At 31.9% G+C, this 22,792-nt stretch overlaps 1 protein-coding gene across 1 annotated transcript; it reads right to left on the bottom strand.

Annotated features, from left to right (window-relative positions):
- Positions 1-7,396: 7,396 nt before the first annotated feature.
- LOC149957269 (uncharacterized) lies at positions 7,397-16,094 on the bottom strand. The gene is made up of 4 exons (XM_090164761.1): positions 15,859-16,094; positions 10,499-10,648; positions 8,246-9,289; positions 7,397-7,848 (listed from the first exon to the last, which is right to left on the bottom strand). The coding sequence occupies exons 1-4, from the start codon at positions 16,049-16,051 to the stop codon at positions 7,733-7,735; spliced, it is 1,503 nt and encodes a 500-aa protein (XP_090020887.1). The 5' UTR covers positions 16,052-16,094; the 3' UTR covers positions 7,397-7,732.
- Positions 16,095-22,792: the final 6,698 nt, after the last annotated feature.

Raw genomic sequence — 22,792 nt, forward strand, 5'->3', positions numbered from 1 at the left:
TCTTTAATGAAAGGTTTAAATTTATCCGATAGGACCGATAAACAGTTCGTTGAAAATAAGTATGACCAAAATAAGTCAAAAATAGCTGAGTTATAAAAGAGAAACCTTGGACTCTTTTTTTTTTAAATTACAAGCAGTGAAATATGTTCCAAGTAATACTATACAGATTATTGCCGACGAAATATCAAATTTGCAGTCGTTAGAAATTGATTTGTTAATGTCGAAAATTAATGAGGATATGAAAACTGCTGGAATTGAAGAATGTGTCATAAATGAAATTTTAGGAAGTTGTTCTAAGTATTTTTTTTTTGAAAAGTCTCATGACGAAATGAAATCCATTCATCGACGTCATGACTATTTCAAAGAAGAGTTCCATTATGTTGCACCAATTCCCGTTTTTTTGGGCTATACTAATTTGAAAAAGTGTTTTTTGCATTACGTGCCGATTAAGGAATCTCTAACAGCTCTTCTCTCCAACAAAGAAGTTTTAAACGTCTTAACGTATCCCAAACCTTCCTACGGAAAAATATTTTGTAAATCCTTTTTGTTTGGCGAAATTAGGTCTCTTCAATTGCTAATTTTCCAAGACGCTTTTGAAACTGTCAATCCATTAGGATCAGCTAAAAGCACTCATAAAATATTAGGGATGTACTATAATCTTGTAAACATACCACCCGAGTATAGACCAACAGTTAATCATATTTAACTAATATCATTGTGTAAACAAAAACACCATAAAAATCATGGCCTGAAAAACAGCTTAAAAATTCTAATTGACGAACTTAAGACACTCGAAAATCAGGGAATTAGTTTAAGTGACGGTACTACTTTGAAAGTCCATTTGATTAGCCTCCTTGGAGATAATCTTGGTCACCATGAAATTGGCGAGTTTCAATGCTGTTTCTCTAAAGGGTTTATATGTCGATTTTGTTTGGCGAGAGCAGAAAATATAAAACAAAATGAAATTTTTGATCGGAGGACTAAAGAAAATTACAATGAAGCAGTTACCAAGCTTAGAGATAACTCGGACTTAAAATCGTTTAATGGCGTTCAAGGAAACTCGCCATTTAACGTTTGTTCTCCCGCATTGGCACCGTGTATCGCTCACGATTTATTTGAAGGCGTAGTTGCCTATGACATACATTTGTTTTTGACCTATTTCATAAACCAGAAAAAATGGTTTTCATGGAATAACTATAACTGGTTAGTCTCAGAATTCGAGTTTCATGGAACTGAAAGGGGAAATAAGCCTTGCGCTGTTAATCAATCAAATAAAAAAATTACTGGGACGCTTCACAAATCTGGTGTCTTTTGCGTTTTTGCTCTCTCATTGTTAAAGACAAAATTCTAAATTTTTGTGATCCAGTGTGGGAATTGTTTCTTCTATTAAATCACATAGATATCAAAAAATGGTGTAGAGGCATTATCGTTTTTGTTATCAGAGTACAAAAAAGGTCTCTTAAAGTTATTTCCAGAATATAAATTAAAAGCCAACATCACTTTGTTACATATCACTATCCAGAATTGATATTGCAATTTGGACCATTGATAAGACTATGGACTTTGCGGTTTGAAAGCAAACATAGTGTTTACAAAAAATTGCCAGTAATACCAAATATTTTATAAACATAACAAAAACACTAGCAGAGAAACATCAGTTTCAACAAGCTTATTTCTCTGCTGGCTCACCATTTCCACCTCGATTAGAAATTAAGTTATCGACCCATTTCAATCTAGAAAATTTTGAAGAATCAATTCAAAAAGAAGCTAAAAAACAAGGTTTTAATAACTATAACACAATTTGCACAGCAAAGTTGAAATTGAATGGAACGAACTATGAGAAAGGAACATTTTTAATCTACAAAAGTTACGACCATTTTATGATTTTAGGGCGAATAATAACTAACGTCATTAAAGACCAAACCATAGTATATCACATAATTGCTTTTTATAAATCAAACTTTTTACCATGTTTGCATGTGTACGAACTTTTGGATTTGCCTTGTAACGAACTAGTAAGTAATTTTGACATGGCTGATTATTACCCCCTACACTGTTACCAAATTTCTGGAAAAATGCTCATAACATTGAAACACGATGTATATTACCGGTAGTTGAATTTTTGTGTTGCATTCTCAATAAATACTAATTGGTTTATAAATCCACCAATTTAATTAATATACCCATCTGAATACATGTAGCTAAATATTAAGATTTGAAAACTAATATTGTTTATTTAAAATTAAAAATTATAAAAAATAATTAATAATTTTTATTTATTTCAGGATAAAAGTCTGAAAATCCAGGATTGCAAGATGTTCAAAGATTTGAGAAAGATAATGAAAATAAATCCTTGTCACCCCTGGAAGCTTTAAGGAAATGCGTTTCGGATGTTTTATCATCTTTATCTAAAGAAATAATTCAAAAAATAGTTATTAAACTTAATGAACTTGGTGTTGATGGCGTAAATGATTTGAAGGATTTAACCGAAGATGATTTGAAATCCATTGACGAGTTAAAACCGATTCACAAAAGGAAATTGCTTAAATTGGGAAAATCTCAAATTGAAGGTGATAAAAATTTAATTCTAAAGGCTGGTTTTCACTCAGGCCGAAAACGCGGCGACGGCAAACGTTGACGGAAGAAGTCGATGCTGACGCCAGCGGTCGTGGCGTTTCTAACCTAGTGAAAACTAGACTTGAAATGCAAGCTATGAACTCTACTATAATTTGTAAAAAAAACATTTCCTACCCTGAACACTTTGAAAATCACAATTTTGAACGTAATCAAAATAGAATGGATTTCATTGAAAACACTGAAAAGTTTTTATAGTTAAAATTATTTTTTTAGGTGAAATCAAAGCAGTTCCTGGATTCTCTCAATCGGACGCGATCACGAGCTCTGCTGATCAATGTGAAGTTGATCAGGGACTTCATTCTCCACGTACTGCAAATATTAAATTTGGTATAATTAGGTGTGACAAATGGATTGAAAGCTACAAAATAACGGGTTCCATTTTTCCAAAACATGTTGAAAAAAGTTTAGAAAACAATAAGAAAATAACCGAATCCATAAAACCACAAGTAATTGAATATTTAATCACCGACATTCTAAAAAAATATCCTCGGCCAAGTCGCAGTAATATGAGAACAATAGCAGAGATTTTTGTGAAGAAATACCCACACGCCATTGCCGATAAGATATTTGATGAAAAAGCAGGATCAGGTTATGGAAGTTTTCTTCAAAAACTCTATAACCGACTTGATAATATGTCTCGCCGTGAATTGAATCTCATGCCAGCTATAAAAAGAAAGTCAACTGAAGAGGCTTTAATCAGAAAAAAAACCATGCGAAATGTTTCCAGATACCTCTTTTACTGCTGATTTAAGTAGTTTGGACGAAGAAAAATATCAAGAACTTCGGGATAAAATTAAGAACATGTTTTTGACAAATGATTATGATATTGAAACTTCACAAATAATGCTAAAAGAAAGCTATTTACTTCAAAGGCGTAATATACAAGAATCAATACCTGTGGATCTATTAAAATCGAACTGGCCATTTCTTTTTGAGGGTTTTGGAATCGATGTTCACTTAAAATGTCTCTTAGGCAAAGATATTTTACTCACGTTCATCAAGTTTTTTACAGAAAAAAATGGCCAAATTTTAGCATTTTTTACAAGAAGTAAAAAGAAATCCGTTCAAAAAATTCTTGGAGCTTTGAAAAATGAACACCATACAGACAGAAACCAAGCTTTTGTTGCCGCAGTTGTAGCACTAATAATGGACCATTTTAGAGAGGACCCAAAAGATATATTTCCAATTTTTGAGGTACATAGCAATTATTAACTAGCCAAAGCTTCCTTTTTTGACATTTTTTTTTAATTTTTAGGGTGGAACAAACCTAAGTGAAATCGAAAAGAAAGTGCCTTTACATCCGTGTCTCGTTGTAATAGGTAATTTATTTAAAAAAATTGATTAATTACTTGTTTCTAATATATTTATATTGTAAAGGGCAAAGCCTTGGTAATGCGTCAAAGTATTTGATTTCCATTGACAAAAAAATAATCAATGGTCATATCCAACCATCCGATCTTATTACTGGGCTTTTCATTTTTTTTGGAGTATACTACGTTCTAAACCTAAAATATCCAGAGAAAGTTGGAGTTTCTTTGGAATTTTTTCAACGGTATATTATTTTGAAATTTTTATGTATTTTACTTGCAAAATTATAAGAACAAAAATATTTCTTTGATTAATATAGGTGCATAGCCCGAATTAATCCTCAGAGTGAAGAAGACGATGTAAATCCAAAAATATTGCTGTTAACTAACAAAATGTTTCAATTCGATGGCATATAGTTTTAAAGTAGCTTCAATAAATTTAAAAGAATGGAAATCATGGCTGTTTAAATTTGCAAACAAACTTTACATCCTTCACTTTATCTTTAAGTCAAGTTTATTATAAGATATCTAAATATCTTTAATTATGGAAAATAAAATTCAAATCAAGCTAATCCTCGAAAAAACATTAGATGTTACTATATTGTAGTTATAAGTAGAGATTTTTTAAACTAAAATAGTAAAACTTATATTTAAACCGGTTAAATATACTGTAAGGTATATTTGGTATGAACATTTTCATTATTTCATTTATATTAAAATATTCTTAACACAGAACTATCAACAATACATTTTTCTTTACTAATTAAATAAAAGGTATTTTGGTGTAAATAAAACCTTTAAAATTAATAGTTTATTCTGTTTCAAAAACAGTTTTAGAGCTAAGGTAAAAATTTAATTTTCACAGTTTACTCTATTTCAAATACCGTTTGGGGCTTAAGTTAAAACTTTAAATTTAACAATTATGCAATTTCAAATACAGGGTTAAAGTTTAGATTAAAACAGTTGCATCTGTTTGTAATACAGCTTAAGTGTATATTGAAACTTAAATTTACAGTTGGTTCTGCTACAAATACAGCTTAAATACAGATTTATCGTAGAATAAAACTGTAAAATTTACAGTTGATTGTGCTACAAATACAGCTAAAATACAGATTTATTGTAGAATAAAACTGTAAAATTTACAGTTGATTGTGCTACAAATACAGCTAAAATACAGATTTATTATAGAATAAAACTGTAAAATTTAGTAGATTCAGTTGAAAATACAGTTTTAGAAAGTAAATTAAAACTTTAAAACTCACAGCTATTTCTGTTAAAGTTACAGATTTTGAATGTATATTGGAACAGTGAAATTCACAGTTGATTCTGTATCAAATACAGCTTTGAACGTTTATAAAACTGTAAATTATATAGCTATTTCTGTAAAAATACAGATTTGAAACGTAGTTGAAAACTGTAGAATTAACATAAACTTTTCTGTACTGAGCATTATTGATAAAAATGTAAATGTTACAGAACTCTGCTGTACGCGCAACGTGCAGACTTTTCAGTACATTTAACATAACTTTTATGGCATCAGGGGTTGCCATAAATTTTCTGTACTTTCAACCGAAGGTTTTTCTCTCAGTGTACTCTTTGGTACGAGCACTACTTTATAATGTTTGTAAACGAATAAAAAATGGTAAATGATACCTCAAAATACCAGGAATTAGAAACCCTTGATATGTTAAAAAAATATTTGGTGATATTCGGGCGACGTCATTTTGGTAATTTGACCGATTTAATGCTTTTGGTGATTTTGACTTTAACTTCGAGCTTACATATATTTCTTAAATTAGGTTCCATTTGGCTTACAATTTATTAACATTTGGTCAAATTAAATTTTAAGTGAATTTGGGGCAACACCATACCGCGCCTACGCGTTTTTTTATTTTTGAGTTTTAGTATTTTAAAATCAAGCTTAGGCATAGAAAGGCAAAATATATCTATCAAACGAAAACTGATATCGTGCCCTCGCTTTCAAACTATCAATTTGTGTTCCTAAGGCCCAGACAATGAATGTTAGCTGCCTTTCGTACCATTTGGTATACAAAGGTATTACCGGTAATTATTTAACATATGTTCCTAACACATTACATTCGTTTAATTATGTTACATAAAATTGAGCTCTTTTCGGTTTTTAACAAATATGTACCCCTAAAATACTTCCTTATAATAATGGCTGTTGATAATGGTCAATAAGTAAACTGAAATATATTAATTAATAAGCTCAATTAAATAATATGAAATTCTTAGAATAGCGTGTTTCCATTAATGTAATACAAAATTTAGGTGAGCTTTCATAGTTAAAAACAACAGGTAAAGTTGTTCATAGCTAATACCAGAAGTTCATACTAAACCCCTTTGGGGGAAGTATTCCACTTCGGTTATTTTTCTAAGGACTTCATCTTATCATGAAATACCATTTCTAGGCATTCTACAAAGAGTCATAAGTAAGTGAAATAATTGACAATGTAAATAATTCCAGATTTCTTATGTGAAAACGTAACATCCAGGATTGAAAATGCAGCTGAGAAAATTTTATTAATTATGAGGTTAATTATATATTTATTTAAAGCTTAATTTGTACATATGTTTCTTATCCTACTAGAACAACTGTGGTAAAGAGATAATACTTAATTTTTTTGGTTTATTATTTTATTTATGAAATATTAAAATTTAATTTATGTCAAATAAAAACAATGAAAAAATGCCCAGATGACTTTAAATGGTGTTGGTCTATTTGATCGACAAATGTGTAATCGACGTTGCAATTGATCGAAATTCCATTTGAACGAATTCCTTTTGTCATTTCTTTCATTAGATCGAATTAAAAAGTATTTATTGTACCAGTTTAGTTTCTTTAATTTGACCTAATGCCAAAAACAAGTGTAGTTGGAATATTTACGGAATATTTCGATCAAAAGGTACAATCGACGAAATAGGACCGCTCGATCTTTTGGGAATCGATCAAATAGACTTAAATCCTTTAAACATAGGATATCAAACCTTACTGATTATAATTGTGCTTAAGTTATTATGCAATTATCTCAGTCTGTTTTCTTTTAATTTTAATTAAACCATAATTTATATTGAAATATAATTGTATTGAAAGTAAAATAAACTCAAATCATATACACCTCAAAATTATTTCCTCTTTATATTTTTTTGTTTAAAAGGCTTGAACTTCAGCAATAAAATATGCGAGGCATTTAATATAAAATATACGTTACATTTAAAGTATAATATTAATGTAAATTAATTAAATTAATTTAATATAGATTGATCCTCAGCCCCAGTGCTTGCGCAGATCTTATTACTAAAGTATTGTTTAAGAAACATTGAGATAATATGAGATTGGAATATTATTTTCTACAATATAATAATCTACGCAAAACGTTTGAAATATAACAAAAAATCAATAGAGCTGCGTTTGTGTGAATGCCATCAGCTAGAACAATAAACCTGCGAATATGTCATTCACTTGTCTGCTGACATTGAGAGAAACACGAAAAATTTTACTTTATTAATTTCAAGTGTGTCCTTACTTTTTAATGGAAGAGATCTTAAAGAAAATCGCATAATGAAATCAAACGTTGTTCTGAGCTTAACTGACTTGACTTGTTTGGCCAATAATAATCCTGGATCATTGGGGCCATGTCTTCCATAAACCCAAACAACATTTGACGTAAAATATACTAAAATTGTTTTATTTTATGATAGTGTGGATAGGTTCATCAAATACAATGCAAGATTAAAATGAATGAGAAATAATTGTCTATAAAATATTATCTTTGGGCTTTGGTAAAATCGTAAAAAGCAGCTACGGCGGCGGTGAGAGTGTTGAAACCGGCCAAAAGAAAAGTGATGTATTTGTAGTCGCCCAGCTGGTCTCGGAAATAGCCTTTAAGAATGAAATATCATTAATAAATAAAGTGATTTTAATTATTATTTATTTGTTGTATTTCTATTTTATAAATAAATAATAATAAATAAAACTAAATAATAAAATAAATATCATTACTAAAATTTAAATACGTCAAATACTTCATGCTATTGCGAAATTTTATTTAAAATTTTTAAATAAAATACTGTGACAAACTAGCTGTAGTATTTTTTCAATTATATTTTTAAACTTTTGTTTCTTAATTTTTTTTATCACCAAATAATTAAAATAAAATATCTCATAGTTGAAGAAAGTACAAAGTTTTAAATTTCTAGTGAATCGGCAAATATATTTCGAGCACTATAGATCTCTATCAATATCAAATAAAATGAAAATTAACCTATTTGGAACTTACCAATAAGTACTGGCAACAGAATGATGATAATCCCTGATGAGGCGTTCGTGGATCCGAAAGCGAAGGCAATGTTTTTATTTCCCAAGATTGGTAAAATTACTTTGATCAATATCGAAAGAACTCCCAAAGAAAAACCAACTAATAACGTAACAATCACTAACGCGAATCCTTGAATCAGAGAGACTATGATTAGCCATAACGACATGAAAAGATAGAAAATCCACGCTAATCTTAAATGTGGGATGAGTGTTTTATCGATAATAATGGTTCCGAAAAAATATCCCACAAATTCGACGGCGTACATTAAGCTCATAATTCCCAGTGAAATGGTCTTTCCAACTTGCCGGTCGCGACTCAGGTCCACAACGATGGTGTAAAATATTATATACGTAGCCATCAAGCACGTATTGAGCAACAAAATTACGTGAAAAATAGGCCTTTTTACAACATTCCAAATCTCCGATATGTGCAATTTCAATGGATTTCTTTCATATTCAGCAACTGAATCAATTTTCAATTTTTTCTGCGACAACTGTACTTGTTTTTCCTTTGATTCCTGATAAGTGCTGGGCTCAATCTGATACTCACTCTTGTTATTTTGTAATGATTCTTTTGATTTATCATCAGTACTGCGATCAATTTTATTATCAGTTTTGGCGTTTGATAATGACACTTGATCGTTCTCTGATTCGTGATCAGTTCGGAGAACAAGTTCCCGAGCGGACTTGTTATTTAGAAATCGAATTTGTTCGTTTGATTTACTTTCTGCCACCCTGTTTTCACATGATGCGTTTGATTTTGATTTGTTAGAGTTACTTCTCAAAGAGCAAATCAGAACGAAAGTTTGAACGTAAATTGCGCATTCAATGAGCCACGCTCCTCTCAGCCCAAAATGAAAAGCTGTGGCTTCCAATATCAAAGGAAATGCAATTGCCGACAGTGAGTATCCGGTCAGAAGTAGAAAGTACACTTTAGCACGATGTTCGTCGGAGTCCATGCTCAAGTGCTGCATTATAATCGGGAAAACGTGTGTCAATCCAGCACCTGCAACAAAAGACCGAAAATAGTAAGTTAATCTGAAAAGTTTTCGAATAGTATCACTTGCACTTCCATCAGAAATTGCATTGGACAAACAAAGAAAAGAAGATGGGACAAAACACCACATCAACTTAAAATAAAGATAAAAGAGTTGAATATTAAAATATATAAAGGATATATTTTCGAATATGAATTCTACTTCTACAAATGCAGTTGTATTAAAAAAAAATTTATCCGGCTTAGATCTTTTTAAGGACGATAGTTTTCTCAATAGGACTAACAACTGAGACCATATTTTATCTATTTTAATATTGTATAAATCGCCATCCAATTAGTTAGTTTTTGTTTGGAAAATATTTACGTTCATTATAATCCCATACATTTTATAATTAATGTCTGGAAATTACTTTGCGTATCATAAGACCTGTCCTAAGAGCTTAAACGATATATGTTACAAATATTCATACATGGTCTACTCGAGATCTAGTTAACTATGAAGAATTTTCAGCCTTAGTCGAAAATATAGTTCGCAAGATAAATCTTTGTGAAATTTTATTAGATTAGAGTTATGTTAAATTTAATGTCTGCCACTAATTTGAATAAAGAGCTGGAAAGGGCTTGTAAAATAAACATTTTAATTAAATAATTTCCCCACTTAAAATACTAATATAGAGTAACACCAGGACGTAAGTACCTCAACCACCGTCATTCGTAAGAACATCCTATTTTACTTTTAAAAGATTACGGCAACCCAATTTTAAAATATTTTCCAATTAAGGACTAACGATTGGACAGAAAACGGCTGATTTATTTATGTCAATTATCATCATGATTTGTATGTGGGAGCTTGAGTGCAAAGTGCTTAAAATAATTTTTTTCTGTGGGTGCACTTATTTCAAAATTGTGCCTTGTAACAAATGTAACAAGACTTAGGCCATCTTTTATTCGTTAATCAAGTTACTCGGAAGAGGATTTTAAATGGGAATAGCTTTTTATAGCTACCACCCTCACGCATTGTAACCCGGCCACCTAAATTATTGGCTTTAAAACCGCTTGATGACTTAGGTCTAAGGTGGTGCCTTGGGTATTAGCCTAGCTAGCTGATATCATTTTCAATATGTGCAACTATTATGTATGATATATAAACGACTTTGAAACAACTTTTGTGCTTTAATATAATTGAGTGTATTTATAATTTAACGTAAAGCCACTTACATTTCAGACCCATACAAATTGAAATATATGAAAGCTCGGCAGAAAATGGCTTCACAAATAAGAGGAACGATCCAAGGGCACCCAATGCCACCGAAAAAGTCAATGCTCTTCTGACTTTTAAAACGTTCAGCAATGTACCCGAGAGAATACCTATAAAGATAGTTTAAAAGTAACTCATTATCAAATAATACGTACCAACACTTTAAATGAATAATTATTTTTTTAATTATTAATCTGTCAAGATGTAATAAAAATCTTAATGATTTAATATACTATAATATAAAATTAAATTTAGTAATATTGAATGATGTTTGGTGTAATTAAATAAAAATTATAATTAATAAAATTAAATATTGTATTATTTAAAAATAAATAATATTTAATGCTAACTTATATTATTTTAAGATAAGTAATATTTAATGGTAACCAATATCCTTTAAAAATTAATAATTATTCATAACCTATATTATTTAAAAACAAGAAATATTTATTGATAACTTATATTACTAAAAATATATTTCATAAAAATAAATAATAATAAGTAATATTGAATGATAATTTATATTATCAAATAAAAAGATAGTATTTAATAAAAATATTTTATTAAATAATAAAGTGTTGTATTATATTATAAACAATAAAACATTAATTAACGAATTATAAGAAAAATAATTTTGTAATTAATAAATGATAAAATTATTAAAATAAACAAAAATCTTTAAAATATTAAAATAATTATTACCTAAGAATATAAACGATATATAAAATTAAATATATAATTACAATAATGTATGGTTAAAAAATATAACCTCAACTTAAATAACTCGCTGAAGAAAAAGAAGCCCAGATTTCCCGCAGCGATCGGTATCGAAGCGTCTTTACGAGAAACTCCCAAAGTCTCGTGAATTAAAACTAGCGTGACGCCCGATGACGCGTTGGATCCAGAAGTAAATGCATTTAAAAGCAGACACTGAATCAGTTAACACCTTGGTCTTGAAAAGTCATGCACAAACTAAGCCATTCGATGATTACAAATTATGATTTTTTTCTAAAATCTTTCAAAAAGGGTTTATGTTAACGTAATCAGCTTTGTCAACACATTTGTTTTTCATAAACGCGCAAAAAAAAACACTTGTGATATGGGTCTTCAAAACAGATTGTTAACTTGCACTCTTCAGAGAGATTCCAAAGAGACGGCTGTTCCATAAATAATATTTCCGGGCGATTCTCGCTTCGTGTTGTATTCGCAGCTCAAGTTTTCGAAGGCCAATAGAAAAACTTGAAAGATTCCATTTCACCGCATCTTTGAGTAAGAGATAAAAACAAATTGAAAATTTCTTAATCTAAAGCCCCATTTTCATGCGCGCTGGTAGCGGGTAAAAATCGACAAAAGCCGCTTCCGCTACACACTTTTTCACTTTCCGCGTCGATCTGTTTCAAACAGATATTGTAGCCCTATTTTCACGCTTGCGAGTGGCGGATGCGAATTGTGACAATTTTTATCCGCTATCAGCGAGCATGAAAATGGGCCTTAAGGCTATTCAACTTTAGCGGAAATTGGTAAGATTTGTATACGTGTTAATAAATATTTACTTGGAAAGAGACGGGAGCCTTCTATAGGTACATAATAAATACTTTTAATACCAGATTCTTTAATTTTTACTGTTGAAATAGTTTATTTTTTATTTTAAGTGGAATTTTGACACCATCTTGGAAAATGGAAGACATTCTTTCCTAAAGTTTCTAAAAGTATATGAAATTTTGTTCGTTGCTTGGCCAATGTCTTTAAATCAGTTAAGTTAATTTTATGTCTTATAACACCCGAAGTAATGGCTTTCAGAACTTCTATTTGGTAAAAAAATCCAGTGTTGAATTTACAAAATAAAATATATCATCCCAGTTGTTGTTAGTTTAAATCCGTCACAATCTTCGAAATGTAAACTTCAACCCGGCGGTCTTAGTTTTTGCTGAATATAAAATTATCGGATGATAATATTTGCAAAGAAGGGGCTTGTTGATTAACGACGAATAATCTTATCTAGTCGCAGATTATGCACGGCAAATTAGTTTCATGAATACAGTTGTTTTTGGGAAAGCTCTTTAGAAAAGACGAGCGTTCGAAAACGTGACGTCATTTTCGAAATATGTTAAAAAAAATTGACGTTTGTCGTTTTGTGCTGTTGGACTGTGCGTAGAATTCATTAAAAACTTTAATGTTTATTTATTAAAGAATACTTAACAGTTTGACTTTAAACGGGCCCTGCGTATATCTTAAACAATTAACCTTGAAGCTGTGTTTGTAATGAACCATTTCTCTAATTATCTCTATAATTAGTTCATATTTGGTAACATCTAATTAAATAAGCAGTGAAATTTTCCGTGACTGCACAATTATAAATTATAGCTGTGTAATCAGGGTTATTTTAAATTATTTACGGCTCATCCAATTTTCATTGACGACCATATGCGTTATCATATCAGCGTACATAAGGGTATTTCATAATTCACTGACATGCACAGTTTTATTATATAATAATAATAATCAGCTAGGCTAATACCCAAGGCACGACCTCAGGCCTAAGTCATCAAGCGACTTTTGAAGCCATTAATTCAGGTGGTCGGGGTATTATTATTTTATACTACGCAGCAATACGAGATTCTGATTTTTAAATTTGAATAATGTAGCTGGTTGTCACGCTCTTATATTCAACCATAATTTCCAATGAATTATCTTAAATTGATGAACTCTTTTCCTGATTTTATTTGGGTTGGCAAATACGTAATGCCTTCGTCCATAAAAAAACATATACGTATTATTATAATTTTTCCTATTGGTTATGTTGGCTCTGAAGCCTGGTCGATTGGGTTAATATTATATATTTTCCTATTGGTTATTTTGGCTCTGAAGCCCTGTCGATTGGGTTAATATGATATATTTTTCTATTGGTTATTTTGGCTCTGAAGCCTGGTCGATTGGGTTATTATTATATATTTTTCTATTGGTTATTTTGGCTCTGAAGCCTGGTCGATTGGGTTAATATGATATATTTTCCTATTGGTTATTTTGGCTCTGAAGCCTGGTCGATTGGGTTAATATGATATATTTTCCTATTGGTTATGTTGGCTCTGAAGCCTGGTCGATTGGGTTAATATTATATATTTTCCTATTGGTTATTTTGGCTCTGAAGCCTGGTCGATTGGGTTAATATGATATATTTTCCTATTGGTTATTTTGGCTCTGAAGCCTGGTCGATTGGGTTAATATTATATATTTTCCTATTGGTTATTTTGGCTCTGAAGCCTGGTCGATTTGGTTAATATGATATATTTTCCTATTGGTTATTTTGGCTCTGAAGCCTGGTCGATTGGGTTAATATGATATATTTTCCTATTGGTTATTTTGGCTCTGAAGCCTGGTCGATTGGGTTATTATTATATATTTTTCTATTGGTTATTTTGGCTCTGAAGCCTGGTCGATTGGGTTAATATGATATATTTTCCTATTGGTTATTTTGGCTCTGAAGCCTGGTCGATTGGGTTAATATGATATATTTTCCTATTGGTTATGTTGGCTCTGAAGCCTGGTCGATTGGGTTAATATTATATATTTTCCTATTGGTTATTTTGAATCTGAAGCCTGGTCGATTGGGTTATTATTATATATTTTCCTATTGGTTATTTTGGCTCTGAAGCCTGGTCGATTGGGTTATTATTATATATTTTCCTATTGGTTATTTTGGCTCTGAAGCCTGGTCGATTGGGTTATTATTATATATTTTTCTATTGGTTATTTTGGCTCTGAAGCCTGGTCGATTGGGTTAATATGATATATTTTCCTATTGGTTATTTTGGCTCTGAAGCCTGGTCGATTGGGTTAATATGATATATTTTCCTATTGGTTATGTTGGCTCTGAAGCCTGGTCGATTGGGTTAATATTATATATTTTCCTATTGGTTATTTTGAATCTGAAGCCTGGTCGATTGGGTTATTATTATATATTTTCCTATTGGTTATTTTGGCTCTGAAGCCTGGTCGTTTGGGTTATTATTATATATTTTCCTATTGGTTATTTTGGCTCTGAAGCCTGGTCGATTGGGTTATTATTATATATTTTCCTATTGGTTATTTTGGCTCTGAAGCCTGGTCGATTGGGTTATTATTATATATTTTCCTATTGGTTATTTTGGCTCTGAAGCCTGGTCGATTGGGTTATTATTATATATTTTCCTATTGGTTATTTTGGCTCTGAAGCCTGGTCGATTGGGTTAATATGATATATTTTCCTATTGGTTATTTTGGCTCTGAAGCCTGGTCGATTGGGTTAATATGATATATTTTCCTATTGGTTATTTTGGCTCTGAAGCCTGGTCGATTGGGTTATTATTATATATTTTCCTATTGGTTATTTTGGCTCTGAAGCCTAGTCGATTGGGTTATTATTATATATTTTCCTATTGGTTATTTTGGCTCTGAAGCCTGGTCGATTGGGTTATTATTATATATTTTCCTATTGGTTATTTTGGCTCTGAAGCCTGGTCGATTGGGTTATTATTATATATTTTCCTATTGGTTATTTTGACTCTGAAGCCCCGTCGATTGGGTTATTATTATATATTTTCCTATTGGTTATTTTGGCTCTGAAGCCTGGTCGATTGGGTTAATATGATATATTTTCCTATTGGTTATTTTGGCTCTGAAGCCTGGTCGATTGGATTAATATGATATATTTTCCTATTGGTTATTTTGGCTCTGAAGCCTGGTCGATTGGGTTAATATGATATATTTTCCTATTGGTTATTCTCATTAAAATAGTTTCTCGCACGTATATATTTTACTTTAGTGAGCGTTGTATTAATTTTTTTTTAATTTTTGCGTTTTCATGAGCGTTCTAATAATGGTTAATTAGGAATTTTATATTTCTAATTTTTGTTGCTTTGTTCATATACAAAGGTCTTAGGTCTTAAGTTGGTTTTTTGTTGTATTGATATTGAAATTTGTTTAATATTTATTTAATTATAACAAAACATATTATACTGGTCGGTTCAGGACTCGACTGGGATTACATTTTTAGGCCGACGAACTGAATACGGTGGTATATCGTTAAGATCCGTGTCCATTAGTCACTACGCCCAAGGGAAAACTCTCCCGAGGAGAGGTTTATTTTGGAAAGCTTTCCAACTTGTTTTATACTGCGCTGAAATACGAGATTCTGATTTTTAAATTTGAATGGTGTAGTTGGTTGTCCCGCGCTTATATTCAACCAGAAAAAATGGATAAACTCTTTTCCTTATTATAATTAGGTTGGAAAATAAGTAATGCGTTCATACATAAAAAACATAACCTTATATTCATAACTTACCTAGACAAATTTGACACATATTTCCGGCTGTAATAGGTATCGAAGCATCCCTTCTGGAAACTCCCAATGATTCGTACATTAATACCAGCGTTACACCGGAAGATGAATTGAAACCACCACATAACAAATATATTAACAGACATCGAGTCAGATCGCTCCAGTGGCTCGATAAATAGCGCACAAACGAACCCATTAAACTCTCCACAGTTGCACTTAGTTTGTAACTTCAATGTTTCTATAATATCCACTCGCTTCGTTCAAAAAGTAAAAATATCTTATTGTTCTTTAGACTTTACCAGCTTTTATTTTAAAAACACCATATTTATAAAGATATACGGTCATTCTAAAAAACGTTTCCTTTCAGTTAATTTATCTCCCGGTTTTGGCTTATCTTATCAAATATTGTCCTTTTTACCACAGACGCCAATGTGTGCTAATGGAGCAACGTCCCAAAATCCTCTAGACCAAGCTAGGTTTTTTCTGGTTTTCTAAATGACCTTCGGGAATTAGACTTAGTACTAACAGTGACGATGAAGTTGATAAACTACTGGCTTTTTATTCGAGATAGTCCTTTGAATATATTTCTTGTGTATGCAAAATAAAACTAAATTCATTAAATGTTAATGTCAGCGGCTGTGAAAATAAACACTGCTTATCAAATCATCTGTTAGCCTGCTCGCAGTACTTCGAATCGCGTGTATCTCAAAGTTAATTAAGTCAACATTTAAAAAACGTAGGGTTTGATCAACGTAGTTGTTGCAAATTTACCGACTAAACATTGTAAAGGTTCGGAATCTAAAAATAAATAAGATACAGAGTATTTTTCCTGCCGTCAATTAATCTGTTAATCTGGCGCTACAAAACGTGTTGGATAAACCTTTACTGCACTGACTGTACACTTTCCCCGTTCTTGTTTTCTAGTATGGGCTTAACTAGTCTTTTGAAGTCAAGAAGAAAAGCTCTATGCTTTCCTTTTTATTTTATGCTCGTTAAACGAAAATTTCGAAAATCAAAAGCCCGACTGCCGATCGAACGTTTTAATTATAAAACGATTTTCAGTTAAAGGAAACTTTTAAAGAAGACATTAATAACTAGTAATAAACAGAAAATCTTTAATGTAACTGTTAAATTCTTAAAATTAGTTTACATTTGCACATAACGGAGCATTCTCCCGCTTTGGGTCGCACTAACATTTCTACGCGCGTAAAGAAAAATAGGTTACGAGTCGGACTTGTGAAAAGGAAGTCTTATAAACTTGTCATTGAGCATAACAAGGTAGTGTGAGATATTTATAGCAATTAATTTTATCGTGCATGAAAAGTTGTACGTTTTTGATATAGCTGCCTAAAATTGAAAGAAAAGCAAGTCAAAAAACACTTTTTTTGAGGAAAACGATTTAATAAATGATAATAATAACTCAATAAAAGAAAAAAAAATTATTGTAAAAGAGTTAACTTATTTTTTTAAATAAACTTTATTATTTAATTATACCATAGAAGAATTAGTGTTCTACTATTCTGGAATACAAAATTTTGTACAATAAAATATATAAGTTAAGTTAAAGTTTCGACCAGAATTTAACATAGGTACAAAAGCAGCTATCTGTTTTATTCAGCACTAAAAATATTAAAATTTCTTGATATGATAAAACCTTCAATTTAAAAGAAAACGTTAGAAAGTGTAGGAAGCTGTTGGCTCGCGTGGCATAAAGGTCTTGCCACCACCCTCCTACGCATTTTAACCCGGCCACCCGAATTAATGGCTTCAAAAGTCGCTTGATGACTTAGGCCTACGATGGTGCTGATTATTATTATTATTCAATTTACTTCTTCTATGATTTCTTAAATAAATTGATTAAGGAAGGGTTTAAAAACATTATCGGGAAATACCTTGAAACTTTGTTAAATTTTGCCAAATCAAGTCAAATTAATTCAATAATTTTAAAACCATCAATTTTTTAAGGATTTATGAAATTTTTTAATATTAAAAAAGAAATGCAAATTTCTTCTTGTGTCTAGAATTTGAAATGGAGCTTGTCGCCTTAGCTGAACCCGACCCAAAACAGACCTTTCCCGTAACTCAAACAGACCTTACCTAAAACCCGTCACTGAATCATTGCAGCCTTCGAACTTGTCACTCCTGATATGATCAGGCGCTCGTTTCAAAACATGCTTCATCGCGCCCAAACATGTATCGCGGCAAACGGAGGTATCATTGAACCTCACTGGTAAAATTCTTATGTTTATTCGAATTAAATGATCAATTAAATCTTTCAGACATTTCTTTCATTTTGTTACAAAAACGACAAGGCTTTTGGCCCATATTGACAGCTTGTTTTTTATCAGCTCATATCTTCGAGAAAAAGTGTTCTTTTCCAATGAAACCAATTTCTTTGAACATTTTCGACAGCACTCTACAACTTTCTCATTGAAACGTTTTTTCTAGCACCTACTCGTGAAAAAATATTTTGTACAAAAACCCGAAAGTATTTACGATTTTTCTGAAATTTAGGATTTAAAGCTATCCCACACTAGAAATAACACCCTGAAACTCTATCACTTGCAGTTTCTGAAAAAAATGCCCAGTCAGAGCAATTCAAAACACCCTGCTTACCTGAACTTAACCTGACCCAAAACAGAAAGGTCGGGTAAGGTTAGACCCGACCTGGCAGCAAGCCTAATTGTTTTGAAATAAATCGAAAGTTCATAATTCATATTATTCAAAAGATTCTTTGGAATGCCAATTAGTGTATAAGTCAAAATGTCATAAAGGGCACAACTGAGCCTTCTGAAATTTGGGTTTCTACGGCAAAAATAGCCTTAGTCAAATTGAAAAAAATCAAAGCGTTGAAAGCATGGCTTAATATGTAGATTCAAATTTTTCTAGTCCATGGTTCAATAATTAAATTTCATTGTCACTTTTGATCGTGAAGTTGGCAAAATTATCGATTAAAACAATATGATTTCCAATTTCTAAGCTAAAATAGTTTTCGTTATTGTTTGAATAAATAATAGATATTATTAAAATGGTGTTTGGTTTATGTTTGGCCAGAACACTACCTATTCAATTATATTAAATTTTCTAGATTAAAGTTTCACGTGTAAAATGCCTTAACTAGCAGGTAAGTTCTCACGTTAAATATTAAGTATTTTCTTCCGGTAAAGATTAGTAATTCACTTTGCATTTCAAAATTTGGACAAATAAATTTATCAAACTTCATTAGATCTGTATTCCGCGCGTGATCTCAGAGTAGCGCAGTGTTTTGATAATTGTAGATTGTAAATTATTTATACTTATTTCTTACAGTGTTATACACAGAGGTGTTGCTATTTCATAAAGCCATAACAGCGGTTAAATTCATAAACTAAACACTTTGAAAGATAAAACATACGGCAAAAGTTTTGAACAAGAATAATTTTAGTTTCAAAATGCTTTAACACTACAAGGCCTAATGGATATTTTTCGTTTATAATTCCTGCAGGTGAATATAATAATTACCACAGGTTAGTACATTTATTCATACAATTGAAAAAATTATTTAATGTACAGTTTGAAATTAAATTAATATTATTAATAGATTACTTAAAAAGTAGTAAAATTCTAAGTTCCAATAATGTTTGCCACGGATTTCCATTTTATTGGAAAGGTGTGTCGACCAATTCAGAGCGCAGAGTTATAACTTAGCAATAGAACTTAATTTACAACCAATAGCCGCTTCATGTAAAAACACACTATTGAGAAATAGTTATTTCCAGAATCAATGCCTTAGAGTAGCTTAAACTAAATCCCTGAATGACGTAATTTACTCCGCGCTATATTTATTCCGAGACGGTAAAATGAGCGAAAGCCTGCGAATGCACATGTCCAGAGCAATAACAATAGTAGAAAAGGTAAATTAACTTTGGTCTTTAAGACCCTTTTAAATAATTGTTTTCTAGATAAATAATTGACAAATGAAATATCATGGTAAGCACTTTCACCTCGCAGCAATTGAAACCGTGTTTTATCCCAGCTTGTCGCACTGGCTGAAAATTGTAAGCTACTTAGATGCGTATTTTTTTAATTATCTGATAAAAGGGCTTCTTTGTTTTCCCCTTGTATAAAGGTTTGTTGAGGTTAACAATAATGTGTAGGAAGCGGTTTATTACCATGGCATGAAGATCTTGCCACCACCCCCTACGCCGTATAACCCGGCCACCGGAATTAATGGCATCTAAATTCGCTAAATAAGGTGGTGCCTTGTTGATAATTATTAATCTAAATCACGTGAGTCTGGTTCTAGCGTAACATAATGCGTTTCAAAACACTGTTTCAGCACATTACTTTTATTTGAGCATTCAAACAATGCGAAACAAGAATTCTAACAAAGATATGATTGTACTAAGGATTAGAGTGGAAATATATTGTTGCATCGCTTCATCTAACGGACTTTGTTAATTTTTAGTGGATAATCTCGAATTGTAGCCTTCCACATGTCGGTTTCCGTGTGGTGGCTCCATAAGTTCCGCGGAATATCTTTATTTAAAAGCTAGTTTCATAACTTTTCATTCATGGTTCGTTCACAATGTATCTTTAATGGAACGAAAATTTTTACACGGTGAATCTTGCCCAGCATTAAGCCTCGGTTAAATCTTCCGCGTATTTTGAAATGGAAAAACCCGATGACTTTCGTTAAATGATGGCGAACGCTAATTATAATACGAAACAATCAAGAAATACGTGGGTTTTTGCCGTTAAATAGACTTTGAAAAAATATAAGAGTAAAGGTTAAGCGCTTTTGGTAAGCAATCGTATATTTAACGATACGGAAACTGTTAACGAAGACAGCTCAGTAGTTCAAGGGCAATGAAGAAGAGAGTGCACGAGCACTTAGACTTTTTGAAATATTTGAGATCTTGTAACGGTGGCCAACGGAATGCCGCCATTAAATTAGCGAACAAGGATGCGACAAAAGCGATAGTTGAGTGTTGTATAAATATCGTGCGGGGCCATATTTCCCTCACAGACGATCAGTTGAAACGATTGAAGAAACACCGAAATTCGATACGCCGTGTTTCCCAGAATATTCCGCTTTCAAAAAGAAGAAAAGGTTTACCCCCATTTCGCCCAAAATAGTTCTCCCAATTCCAATGTCTCCCAATCCCATTTCTCCCAATTCCCATTTCTCCCAATCCCATTTGTCCCAATCCCATTTGTCCCAAAATAGTTATCCCAAATCCCATTTGTCCCAAAATAGTAATCCCAAATCCCATTTGTCCCAAAATTATCTCTGAACCTACCATAAAAATATATATTACATGAAATAAGTCCAAGTAATTCTTTATATTACTACAATTAGGATATTCCTACTAACCTAACCTAACCTAACGCCAAGTCAATTCACATATTCACAAAACGGTAAACCGATGAGATCTAAAACCGCGCAGTTACCATATATTTGGAAAATAATGATTGGGAGAAAGGGGAATCCATATTTTTGGGAATATTGATCGTTGGGAGAAATGGGAATCAATTTGTTTGGGAAACTTGATCGTTGGGAAAAATGGGAATACATATTTTTGGGTTAAATGAACTCCGGTTCGGAGAAATGGAATTGGGACAAATGGGACACCATGTTTTTGGGAGAACTGATAACTTTGGGAGAAGGTAAAATTGGAATAAATGGGACATACCGAAGAAAAATTCTAATTCAAAATGGTGGCTTTCTCCCTTTACTACTCGGACCCTTACTCTCGATTATTAGTTCCGTAGCCGGTGCTGCCATTAGTAAAGGAATTAAATAAAAAATGACGTTGAGCTACGGCGACAAATGTACATTTTAACGAGTCGGTAATGAAACCATGGAGTAATAAACACATAAGAAGTACTAAAAAATTAATGCTAAAGGTTTGAAGGTTGATTCTAGGTGAAAACGTGGCGCTGTGTTCGAAAAAATAGTCTTAAAGGTTAAAATGCCCGCTATGACGGATATACTTGAAAACTATGTATGCAACATATTTATAGGTGGATTGAAGGAAAAAAGGGGCACTGAGTTCGACAACAATAGTCTGGCGAGTGTCCGGGTGGTGGTTGTCCGCCATAGAGCTTGTCGATAAATAAGTCCAGTTTATGACGTTTATGGGAATAAAATTACAGAAATAGATTAAACATTCGAATGCTACTGATTTATAGGTTGTTTCTAAGTGAAAGAGGTGCAGTGAGCTCAAAGTGTCTCGCCAGTGTCAGGTTGGGCAGTAGTGATGCAACGGATAACCGGAACCGGAACCGAAACCGAGAAGAACCGAGTAACTTCTAGGAACCGGAACCGAAACTGGAACCGATATTATAAAAATTTTAAAACCGTGTCTGGAACCGGAACCGATATTTGTAATAAAATGATAACCGACACCGGAACCGGAACCGAGTTTTTCATAACTTTATTTACCAACATTTAGCGCATGTTGAAATTTAGTAATTAAACTTCCTAATTTACTATTAGTTTTTCATATAAGCTCATCTTTATCCTACCTCAGATAACTCTATGTGATAACTCTACGTATTCTTAATTGAAAATGGGCTCGTCCTCCAAATGTTTGCTTTAAAAACTGGCATAATCCGGAAATCCGCGATAGTTGGTTTTGTTCTCTTCAGTCGGAAAACTCGACACAATTTCACAAATGTAGCAAAGACCACTAAAAATATTTGCCGTCTACTGCTAAAAGTGTGCCTCCCGATCAATTATTTAGCCCCCCAAGTTAATGTTTTACATGCTTCAAATATTTCTTTATGTTTCAACAGGGGCGCCCAAAACTTTCTAAATACAACCACAAAACCTGCGCATAAATATCCAAACAACGTACATAATGAAAGTAAAACACCTAAATTTGAAAAGTATCGAGGCACGTGTTTTATAGCAGATCGTTAAACCTTGTAAATTAATAACTAAGTTGTGTTT

The sequence above is a fragment of the Leiobunum rupestre genome, chromosome 2 (assembly GCF_980474605.1).
Source record: "Leiobunum rupestre chromosome 2, qqLeiRupe1.1.hap1, whole genome shotgun sequence".
Taxonomy (NCBI): domain Eukaryota; kingdom Metazoa; phylum Arthropoda; class Arachnida; order Opiliones; family Sclerosomatidae; genus Leiobunum; species Leiobunum rupestre.